This window comes from Melozone crissalis, unplaced genomic scaffold (genome assembly GCF_028551555.1).
Source record: "Melozone crissalis strain CALT ecotype California unplaced genomic scaffold, PUWL_Pcris_2 ptg000036l_1, whole genome shotgun sequence".
Classification (NCBI taxonomy): Eukaryota; Metazoa; Chordata; class Aves; order Passeriformes; family Passerellidae; genus Melozone; species Melozone crissalis.
Window position 1 is genome coordinate 15,224,433 of NW_026535814.1, and position 11,900 is coordinate 15,236,332.

The 11,900-nt window shown below is 47.3% G+C and overlaps 1 protein-coding gene across 1 annotated transcript; it reads left to right on the top strand.

The window, feature by feature from the left end:
- The first annotated feature begins 1,645 nt into the window (after positions 1-1,645).
- On the top strand, positions 1,646-11,472 carry LOC128941567 (aquaporin-7-like). The gene is made up of 7 exons (XM_054283403.1): positions 1,646-1,690; positions 2,356-2,469; positions 6,039-6,165; positions 8,010-8,147; positions 8,873-8,991; positions 10,289-10,506; positions 11,319-11,472. The coding sequence occupies exons 1-7, from the start codon at positions 1,646-1,648 to the stop codon at positions 11,470-11,472; spliced, it is 915 nt and encodes a 304-aa protein (XP_054139378.1).
- Positions 11,473-11,900: the final 428 nt, after the last annotated feature.

The window sequence follows — 11,900 nt, forward strand, 5'->3', positions numbered from 1 at the left end:
TCATCATGTCTGGATGCAGGGAGAAGGGGCAGTCCAGCCCACCTGGCGGTCATGGGGGTGCATGTTGGAGCCCATCACTCCATGTCTGTGTGCAGACACTGGAGGGAAAGTGCCAGTATCTAGCAAGACTCAGGTTGGGCACCAGATGCTTATTTTAGGTGAGGAAGAATTGCCCTTTGGAGCTGCCTATTTTTCTCTGCTTGTTATAAACTCAGGCACAGGCTCACACACTTTGTGTACTTGGAGAGCAGAGGTGCTCTGACCTACAAGTCCTTTGAAAAGGTGATGGTTTCATTATTTTTACAGTCCTTGAACACTAGCAGGTCACTTTAATGTCTCAAAATGGCCATCAGAACCTCAAAATTAAAGGATTCTTGCATTTTCAGCAGCCAACAGAGGAGTCCTTCAGAACACCTTAAGGGGAGAAATTAATGTCTCAGTGCCATCTTGTGGAATGACCTGTATAAAAGCACAAGCTCCTAGAAGCAGCTGGAGTTTTATAGAGTTTGATGGTAATATTGGGAATTATGCTGCGAATATTATCACCAAACCAAATATTTCTCTTGCAAACTGGGACTGTGTTTTAACCTGAGGAGATTGCAAGTCCCTCAGAACCCAATGTTCCCAGAAATTGGCTGTCTGTTTTTCAGCCTGAATCAGAATATTGAGATGCCTACAACTAATGCCTGAATGCAGGAGCCAAAGCCTATCAGACACACAGCAGCTTCACTGTTTGCCCACAGGGAAGGAATCCACTTGGAAGGCTCCCTGAGATGCAGGAGACAAAACAAAGTTGTAGGTCCAGTTGTGGGTGTCACTGATCCACTGACACCTTGTCCATCAGAGAAAGGCTGTGAGATCTCCAGCATGTGGAGACACAAGGATTTCAGGTGACATGTAAAGTCAGCTGGAAATCACCACGAGCAGAAGAAACTTGAGGGTCTTGTCCAGGAGTCATGCTTTGTGCTCCATCAGTAAACATTTGCATGGGAGAGGATGAAGTGACCTAGAAAGGTTTATTATGCTGCAGCACAGGCCACAGACCCACAGGACAGAAACCATCCCACCTAGAAATGTGCTGTAGAAACACCCTTGCAAGCAACATGATTATCATCCATCATAATTAAATGATCCTCAGTATCAGAGACAGACCAGTAATTTACTGCATATTTAGCCAGGTGTTCACTAAGGTCAATAGCTAATCTGTCACTGGAGGAGGGATTACCCCAGTACATAAAACTCTCCTTGCAACAAGACATACAATGATCTATGGAGCAGAGAGGAGAATCAGCTTCCCAGGGTCTTCCATTCAGCTGCTGGGTGCCCTGTGGGTGAAAGAAAAGCTCATGCAGTAGAGGAGAGGGAGGCAGGGCCAGGGGCAGCATGAGCAGAGCGCACTGTCCCTATCAGGGCAGCTGCTGACACTTGTGCAGAGCTGTCCCCTCCAGAGCCACACTGAGAAGCTGCAGCAGGTTGAGAGGAAGGCGAAGAAAACCAGCAAATAACCAGAAAAGGCTTGAGGGAAAAGGTCTTGAGTGTTCAGTGGATATGTTTTTCCACGATTAAGCAAAGGTATTAAAACCTTTTCACCGTGGAAAGGTAAGAGCACCTGGTGAGCAGGGAGATAGGCAGAGGGAATGAGGAGATGGAGGAGGAATCAGGACAGCAATGGTTCTGCTGTGGCAGCCAGGTAAGACTGAAGATCTCTTGGGCCACCTCTCCTTGCTGAGGTTGGTTTCTCCTTGCCCTGTATGAGAGGATGGACAGGGTGGCTGGCGGCAAGGCTCTCTGTGAGTGTGAAGGCATCTGCAGAATGCACAGGTGCATTCAATGAGAGCAAATATTCCACCTGAAACAATGCACTGTGCTCTTCCCAGCTGCAGACAGCAGGGCACACCAGCTCCAGGCAGAGCATCCTTGCTGCAGAAGATGTACCCATTAGTCTTGCATGGGCAAACAGTCCCAATCCAATCTGCTTAAACAAACAGTCAATGGGTTACAATGTAGAGCAGAGCCAAAATTCCTGTTCAGTTCCTGTAGAAAAGGTTAAGGAGAAAGACAGACATCAGGACCACCTCAAGGCTTTTGACAGCTCCAGTGTTCTGGGGTTAGGCTCTCCTGGGCAGAGGCACGGTGTCACCAATGCCCTCATAACAGAAATATTGCATCCCTACCATAGAGCTTTCATAGGATGGCATATGAGGGAGGGCTGGGGGAAAGACTTTGAGGCTAGCTGCTGCTTTGTTGGCTTGTTCATGGTTAACCAAAGGGGAGAAGGTGTCTGTGGGGGAAGAGAGGGTGCCAAGTTTCAAAGGGTAACCTGGCTCAGTGCAGTGAAGTGTGCCATCACTACAGGAGCGCAGAGGCTACTGCAACAAGACGATGGCGAAGGTCAAGAATGTGTTCAGGATTAATAACATTACCATAAGGCAGATGCTGGCAGAAGCAATATCAACATTCATCCTCATGGTAAGGAGGAGTCTGTGCATATGTGTGTGTGTGTGTGTGTGTGTGTGTGTGTGCAGCCATTTAAGGCAGCAATGTGTAAGGTCAGTGGTTTCCTGCCACATCCCCAGGGGTTGGTTGCTGCTGCTCACCCCTCTGCTTTGGTGGGGTGGCAGTTTCCCAGCAGGCAGACCATCTGCCAAAAACCTTCTGGAGCAAAAAAAGTAATGCAGGGAAAGGGAGGTGGGTGCTGGTAGTGAGGGAAGTGGGTGGGATAGAATTAAAATATCACAGAATTATTTAGGTTGGGAAAGACCTTCAAGAGTTCAAGCATTAACCTGGCACTGTGGAGGCCACCACTAAACCATGTCCCTAAGTGCCCAACTACATGTCCTCCAAGGTATTATATGTATTTAATATCTGTAAACCCACCACTTCCCTGGACACCCTATTGCAATGATTGACAACCCTGCTGGTGAACAGATTTTTCCTAATATCCAGTCTAATCCTCCCCTGGCACAAATTGAGACCATTTCCTTTTGCCCTGTTTCTTGTTGCATGGGAGAAGAGACCAGCCCTCCTGCCTACACCCTCCTGGTCAGGGGGCTGGAGAGAGTGATCAGGTCCTCCCTGAGCCTCCTTTTCTCCAGACTGAACATCCCCAGCTCCTGCAGCTGCTCCTCATCAAACCTGTGCTCCTGAGGACCCTTTCCCACCTCCACTGCCCTTCCTGGACATGTTGCTCTTTCAGCTCTCTTCTAGGAGAAAATTGAGGAAGCGTTTGGGAATGAAACAAAAGAATAGTGTCCACAATGCTTGTAGAAGATCCCATAAAGTGAATGGACACTTTTCCTTCTGCTGTGCCAGAGGTGTGGTGTAGCTGGGGGGGAACTGAACCGGTCTGGGGAACAGACCCAGCCTCTTCTATCACTGACAGCTGCTGCAAAATGAAAATAGCGTTCATCCATCTTCCCCCTGGTGTTGCCAGGGTAATGAACTTCCCAGAGAAATTCTCCAGAACCACAACCCACCATTAGGAAATGTAATTACAGGGTGTGAAGCATGCCAGGATTTCACTTTTGATTTTCTTGCTGCCAATCGAACAGTGCTTATGTAAATCATAGATAAACTGCCCCCTTGCCTGAGGGATCTGTTTCACAAAGAAATAATTAAGTGGGTTTGAGCTGGTGGGCTGCTTCAGAAATGTTTGGGTAGAGGATTAGGAAGGTTTTGCAGTCACTGTAGGGGCTGGTGGGGGTGAAGTACCCATTGGGACCAGAGATTTTGAGTGTTTGATCAGCAGAGCAGAATGAGATCCTCCCTCTGAGAAGGGCCAGTATCTATCTGTACCAATTTGCCACACCTGGACTTAGCCTGGGATGAGACACTTTAGACTGGACAGAGGCTGGCATGCAAAGGCTGGGCATAACCTAAATAACTTGCACTTGGAGATTTAAGAGGAAGAAATTAAGATTTGGGTAAGCTTAGGGACCTTCTGACACAGCTTTCTGTACCAAGAAAGGTGCTCATTTACAAGGACAAAAACTGCCTGTACTGAGTGTGGTTGCTTTTTATCATGTAATTTTGCACATCCAGCTGTTTGAATTTCACTCCCAGGTAGTTTTGCACCCATAGTAAGTCAGAGTACAGATATCTATGACTCCTCTGCAGCATTTTATCAAATTCTTTTGCCTTTTCCATTCTCTGTTATTTGGTGGTAGAAGTTCCCAGGTGACAAAGAACAATTTCAGGGTTGTCCTGCCAGAGAAGCAGTATGAGGTGGAGAATTCACTCTGCACTCTGGCAGTTCAAGGCAGGTTTTGCAGCCTGCAGCTCACACTGGCTCTTCCTTCACTGATCCATGTGAGGGAAGAGAGAAAAGGAAGGCACTGCCCATGGGCCCCATCAAGGGCTGAAGACAAACAGCATCCAGCATCAGAACAAAGTATAGAGCGCCCAACTCCTCAGCAGCACCTTGGCCCTCAGTGCAAGAGGCTGTGCTCTGGATGCACCTCCAGGATGCCTGAATGGCTGTTGTTTGGATGATAACACTCACCCCAGGGCCTCTCAGTTTAACGGACAGAAGTGTTGGTAAAAGGAACCAGGCAGAAGGACTAAGGACTAGGGAAGAAGAAATTGAAATAAATGGCGTTTTGGGGCTGTGAGGATGCAGGGAGAAAACAGAAGTTTGGATCTGTGCTGAAAACCAGATTCTGTGTCCTCTCTTGTGGGTTTTTTTCAGGATATTGTTCTTTATGCGCAGTCATGTCTCCTCCTCTGCAACCCTCTCTGCACCTGTGTGCTCTCCTGCAAAACTTGAGCCTTATACATTTGTTGTCTTTTGTATCTGGCTTTGGAAAAATCAGAGATGAAAAAGAGAGATAGAACAACCAGAGAGAGAATTTGTGTTATTTGCAGACGCTAAGGGGACATCACAAACTGTTTCTGGGGGCTTTTGCTGAGGCAGACTGAAAGGGCTCACACTGTGGGGGCTGTAGCTCTGTGCAGAGCACAGAGTGTGGTCTATGTCTACAGGAGTGATAAGAAGAGCAGCCTCTCTGGGGAACAGGGAATTTGGATGATGTCTGAAAGCAGTGAGGGGAAGCAGACACATGAGATAAAATTTGGATGCAGGCAGAGTAGCCAGAAAAAAATCACATCTAAATAGTACAAGCCAAATCAGAAGTTTATGTGCTGGAGAACATATTGACTTCCGTGTCTTTGAAAGACATGTCACCTTGGATAAACATCAATGCAATCCAAGGAACAGGATACACTTTCCAAACCCTCAGTGGTTTATGAGGCAGAAACCTCAAGCGCTGCCTTGTCCTTCTCTAGATTTCAGTGTAAGAGTATGCAAAGAACTGATTTTTCCACTCTTACCACATCAAAAGCATGAAACAGAATTCTCTCTTTCAGGTCAGAGCAATGTCTTGAATATGTGTTTTCCTGCTGAAGAGTGTTTACTTCTAGTTTTTTTTCCCTTGGTTCTCCTTCAGTCACTAAAAAAACCCACTGAAACTTTGGCTGTTTCCAACCTTAAAATATATGTGTTGAATGGAAAAGTTAAACCAGAATTTCCTTTCTTGTCTTTGGCTTGAATGTTACCAAAATTAGAGTCGAGTTTGGCAAATAGCTGCGTGCTGCCCAAATGACATATTTAGTCAATAAATTGCACACGAGGAAAAGAAGGACAGTAAGAATTTGCACACCTTCTTTCAGTCCACCTTGGATGTTTTCTCCCAGTGGTCCACGGTGATGCTCCCCCAGTCCATGCCCCTGGTTTCAGGCAGAGACATCTGCAGTGTGGCTGTGTGAATGACCCCACTGAGCCCCAGCTCTTGGTGTGAGTGTTTGGGGTTTGTCTCCCCATACCCAACCATAATAAGAGTGCCTAGTTTGGTTTGATGGGCACCAATCACAGGTATCACTTCAGTTTTTGCGGGGCAAGGCTGTTCTTTGTCTTCTGACACCTCAGAGACTTCCTGTCTTTAGGAACTCATTACTTTTGTAGAAAAACTAGCAAAGAAGCTCAGTCTACCACAGCAACAAGAATACTTTTAACACTCCTTTCTCTCTTTCTTTTTACACAGGATTTTGGCTTGTCCTGTGTGGCACAAGTGGTACTGGGAAAAGGAAATGTTGGTCAGTATCTGAGCATCAACATAGCATTTGGCATTGGCGTTACCTTGGGTATCTATGCGGCTGGAAAAATATCTGGTGAGCAGCACTGTCAAACATGGGACATATCCATGTCCCAAAAAGGCCCTGTGCGCTGGGAACAGGAGGAGTGGGCTGTGGAGGGGTGTGTTATGGCATGGGCAGTGCCCTCACCTAAAAAAAGCAATCCTAGAGTCCCCAGGCATGAAAAGCAGGAGAGCCTGGGGACAAGGCATGCACAGCATACCTACAGAATACTGACCCCAGCTTGTGTTCTGAGCTGTGACAGGGCAAGTGGGACACGGAGAGGGGAGGAGGTTTGGCCAGCCCCTTCTGTTGTGGACAGCAGAGCCAGGGTTCAGCAGCTCCCTCATTTGGGACATGCCAACACAGCCCATGGACAGGGAGCTCCCAAAATCTGCTGCTGATACAACCTAGGGGGAAGTAAATAATTTATTGCGAAGGAGAGCTTACTGCTGATGTTGCAATAGAAATGCTATGCAAATTTTCTCCTTATCACGCACACCCATGCACAGATGCCTCACATGAACTTGGGGAGTGGTGTTTTGGGGCCATGAGGTGGCATCCATCACATGACAAGAGCATTACCTTTGCCTTCTGCAATTTCTGCATTCATTTGCACCAAGAGAAAAAAATTAAGGGCCCTAATGGGCAGAAGGTTAAAAGCAACTCCTTGCTCTTAAACTGTTGGAGTAGACAGAGGTCCAAACCTGGGGTTGTCTTGGAAAGGAAAAATTTTCCATGTGAGCAGTCAGGAGCAGTCAGCTCTTGATTTTCTTATCCTTTTGGAGCTGGTGGAAACACTCTGGGGAAAGCAGACTGAGGAAAGTAGGTCCTACAGTCCCAAGTGACTCTTGAGAGGGAGCTGATCTGTTGAGGGCAGAGGGCAGTGCAGAAGGGATCTCAGCTCAGCCAGCAATAGTATGGTTACAAAACAAACTTCACACCTTCCTGACATAGTAATTTGGCTTCATCTGTGTCACAAGATGCTTTTTGTGGTCTCTGAAATGGCTGGCCATACCACAAAAGAGCAGAGGGTCTAAGAAGGGATCAGCCCCATTCCATTTGTGATTGTTGGACTGTAGCAGGTGGTACACGCACTTCCACTTCACTCTGTCCTGCATTTTGATGGGTGTCTACATCTTACCCCTTTTGTCATTCTGGAGTAGAAGATGGTCATGAAGGCTGGAACATTTACTGACCCTCAAAGTTTATACCTATCAAGCAGGAAAAATAAATATTTTCTTTAGACTTCTGGGGATAGGAGGCCTGGAGAACACATGTGGTTTGCATCAAAGGGCATGAGACCCAGACCCGCTTAGTCTTCAAAACCACCATTGTGATACCAACCTCCTCCACAGAAAGTGTCCCATCAAAACAAGGTCCTTATCTACCACTAGCTACATAAAATGTGCTGAAGTATGGTCTCTTTTTAAGCTCAGTAGAGAGAAGCTCATAGGGAAACTCATACCTTCCCAAGAGAGGTATATCTGACAGGTGAGGCAGCCTGTGGTCTACAGAATTCTCAGAAGATAAGCTAGGAGCTCTTTTACCTGCATGATTCAGCTGTAGAGAAAGAAAGGATCATTTTGTGTTTGTGCAGGAGCAATACCCTGACCTGAGTCTTGTTGTTCTGGCTTTTGTCTGGGTGATTACTGTGAGGCATGGGGCACAGAACCAACGAATAGTTTGGGTTGGAAGAGACCTTTTAAAGTTCATCCAGTCCAATGCCCGGCAAAGAGCAGAAACATCGACTAGAGCAGATTACTCAGAGCCCTGTCCAACTTGGCCTTAAATATTTCTAGGGATGGGGCATCCACCATGTGACATGTTCCAAAACATCTGCATCAGTGTTGAGGCCTCTCTTTTCTGTGATTTTGCAGGAGCTCACATGAATGCTGCCATCACAATTACACAGTGTGTTATAGGAAACATCTCTCCGAAAACGGCTGCAGCTTATGTGTTCGGCCAGTTCCTGGGCTCCTTTTTGGCAGCAGCCACCGTCTTTGTTCTCTACTACGGTAGGGTCATGTCTTTTATCGCAGAGGTTGCTGTAGGCATAATTTCAGTCAACCCACAGTGTTGTCAAAAGATTTCCTTTTGCAGTACCCAGCATGATTTCTGGGCGAGGAGGGCAAGCCCCTGGGTTGTGGGAGAGACTGAAGCTCAGAGCAGGTCCCAGATACACCTCTGGGAAGGATACGCACAAACCAGAGAACACAGCTCCTTTTACTCAGGGCATTCCCACTCCCAAGACCTGTCTTCAGCAGAAGGGCAGTAGCTGCATTCTGTCAGCATTTTGTTTCCAGGTCTGCAGGGGTTTTATTTTCATGAACCTTGTATTAGGTGCTGCTGGAGCTCTGGGGGGACTCTACTGCTCTGTGGAGCTCAGGTTTGCAGCCATTTGGGGTTTTGAGCTGTGAGCAGAGGCCCACCACCCATTGTTTCTAGCATGTCTCTGAGGGGCAGATGGTTGGAGACCTCTAGTGCATCCAGACCACCCAGGCCACCCCAGACTCCTGGAGCAGGAATAGGGAGCTGAAAGGTGTAAAGAAGTGAGTGCAGACCAAAGTCTGTAGGTAACACATTGGTGAGATCATGCTCTGCGAGGAGTGTGTCACCTCCATCACATCTTCCACTGCCTCCCTTCTCCCTAATGTCTGTGCTGGCTGCAACAGGTGCACTTGTGTGCGTGTCCTGTGGGATGAAATGCTGTGCTAACTTCCATAATTCCCACTTCTCCTAGATGCTCTTTATGACTACACCAATGGAAGCTTTACAGTGACAGGACCAACTGCCACTGCAATGATCTTCGCTACGTACCCTGCTTCCAATGTGTCCTTGCAGGGAGCCTTTTTCTCAGAGGTCAGTGGGGATGGCTGTTGTGGGCCAGGAGAAGGTGGGTGGTGCAGGGCTGCTACAGGTCCCCATGCCCTACATGCACAGACAACCACAACCTCTTTTCCCAAGGAGCCCAGCATCCAGGCAGGCATCTGAAAGGTAAGATCCCAGAGCCTAATCCATGAAGGCTGCTCCACAGCTTGGTCCAGGGGCTCCCCAGACAAATTCCCTGCATGCTGTTCAAGCACTGAGAAGCGAGAAGCTGAGCTGTATCACCAGTCATCTCCTCTGGGTTCTGGGCTGCACTTTCCTTTCTTTATTGGATCCTACACCCTCTCCACGCTCCTCAGCAGCTGTGCTGGCTGCCCCTCCCCAGCACAGAGCCTGGGACTGTCTCCACATGAGCACAGCCTGGACTGAACTCTGTGTTTGAACAGATCCATTGAGACTGTGTGCAGTGGATTCTCAGCTTATGGTGCAGTGTCCAGATGCCCAGAAATAGGGAAGGGATTCTTCATGGGGATGTGGGACACTGAGACATTAGGGAAGGAAGATTCACTTCCAGTGCAAATCTTTGGAAGCCTGTGATTTGGACTCTGAGCTGATAAAACTCCTGCCTGGGCATGATGAAGAGGATGGTGAAAGAGCCTAGAGGGGGGGAGTGGATCCCCTCACCCTTCTGTGGACCAGGGTCCTTGATGCAAAAGAAAGAAAATAAGAGTGACAGTGCCTTGCCAAAAGCTACAGTTTCTGGTTTTCTGTTTTTGCTGGTGTCTGTGCAAGCAGTCCAAGTCTCTCCAGCTGCATTTTCTAAGCAGAAAGAGGCAGGTGTCATCACCTCTATCAAAACCATGCTTCTTGATGTCCTGGCACTGCAAATCTACAAATGCCAGCTATGTAGTCACTGATGGGAAATTCAGTTTCCCAGGTGAGAATCTGATATCTGCATACAGGCTGTACAAAACATCACTTCCTCTAGAGGTGATCAGGTTTGTCTCATGAGCAGTTTGTTATGGCTCTGCTCTTATTAGACAGAATGTACTTAAAATAAACCATTTCCCTGACTGGTTGATAGAGACAGATGACCTTGCTCAGAAGTTTGTATCATCAGTCTTGGTGATGAGGTTTTTGCTGAGAAAAGAATTTTCTTCAGTCTACCTGTGGGGAAGGAGTAATATTTGGATCCCTCCTGCCTTGATCAGATCATGAATCTCATCTGCTCCTTCATTCTGGGAAGTCTCTTCTCCTCTGCTGAGCAGGATCTTTCAACCATCCCCATCCTCTCTCCTGACATGTTCTTCTCCCTTTTCTGCTCCCGCAGTTTACAGCAACAGTTATGCTGATGCTGGGTATTCTAGTAATCCATGATGACAAAAACAACGCAGCTGTCAAAGGCGCTCAGCCCATGCTCACGGGTATCCTGGTCGTGGGCATTGGTCTGGGAATGGGGCTGAACACAGGCTATGCCATAAACCCCTCCAGGGACCTGCCCCCACGGATCTTCACGGCAATTGCTGGCTGGGGAATGGAAGTCTTCTCGTGAGTGACCTGTTTTGCTCTTACCCTTCTCAGCTTGCCAAGGGAGGAGATAAGCACAAGATAAAATGTGTCATGAAGCCTTATTTCTCTGGGCCAAGTGATGGTAGCACTGCAGAGTGGGAGGGTTGTGCCTACACAAGCCTTCTGTATTATGTACACAAAATTTGGAGTACACCAATTCTCCAGCATGGGATTCAACTTGACACGCAGATACCTCAGTCTGGGCACCAAATTGTCTGTCTGTTCACTGGAGATCCAGTTGGTTTTTTCAGTGAGCAGAGAGCCAGAATGCAGCTCACCGGAATGCAGGTGGATTGCTGAACAGGTCTTCTAAATTTAGAGTCTGAATTTGGACATGAAACCTTGCCTTCCTCTGTCTAGTAAGATGCTGTTATGTTACGGCTTTTCCTATGGGGAAATCATTACCAGAGTCTCCTGTCCTGGATGCCCACTTTCCTTAAATTCCCAGAAAATATATTCAAGAGCTCAGCAGAGGAGTCACAGATTTTATTGGAAACAGGAAGGCAAAATGCCTGTGTGTGTCTGAGAGTCCCACTCATCAAGACCACACAGCCCATTTCTTTTGGAGAACAAGAAACCTGCAGTGTGGAGCCGCCTTTCCATGCTGATGGGGAAAATTACCTTCCCTCCAGCAGTTATGTGGGGGGAAAGCAGATTTGTCTAAGACAATTGTAGGCTTAGTGCCTGGAGTGGGACAGACTCCTCTGCTCACTCCTGCCCCAGCAGGATGTGGTGGCAGGGCAGTGGTTCCAGTCTGGCTCACCAGCTGCCTCTTCTGTGCTTCATTTTAGGGCTGATCATTGCTGGTGGTGGATCCCAGTCACAGCTCCAACTCTTGGAAGTCTTTTTGGTGTTCTACTCTACAAACTCTGCATTGAATTTCACATCCCGCCTGAAGCTGAACCTGAGAAAGATGAGGCAGGCACGGAGACTTCCCAACTGTGATGGCCATGTGCTGTGATGACATATGTGAAGGGCACATCTGTCTGTCCATCACGCTGGTGGGATGAGGGACTAGATTTCAGTAAACCTACTCTGCTTAAACAGACAAACTTGGTATCTGAGATATTGAGAAGACCTATGTAGGGCAAGACCTGGCTGTGACCTGAAGGAATTATTCAATTTCCCTGTGTAAAAATCTACAAAAAAAACCCTAACCAAAAACCAAAAAAACCCAAAACAAAAATCATCATATTCTCAATCATCATATTCTGAAGAAAAGCAAAGCAGAGCTACAAGTCTCCAGATACGCATATATTCATATAAATCAAAAGACAGGCATCAACAGTGGTAGATACAACATGATTAAGTCAATTAACACATAAATTTTGATCTGGAATATTGTTTGGTAAGACACAGATACTACAGGGATG

Excerpts from the sequence above, each read along its gene's own strand:
- LOC128941567 (XM_054283403.1), top strand. The coding sequence starts at position 1,646 with ATGGAGGAGGAATCAGGACAGCAATGGTTCTGCTGTGGCAGCCAG. Across the intron at positions 6,166-8,009 it reads TGCGGCTGGAAAAATATCTG|GAGCTCACATGAATGCTGCC; the intron begins GTGAGCAGCACT and ends GTGATTTTGCAG. Across the intron at positions 8,992-10,288 it reads AGGGAGCCTTTTTCTCAGAG|TTTACAGCAACAGTTATGCT; the intron begins GTCAGTGGGGAT and ends CTGCTCCCGCAG.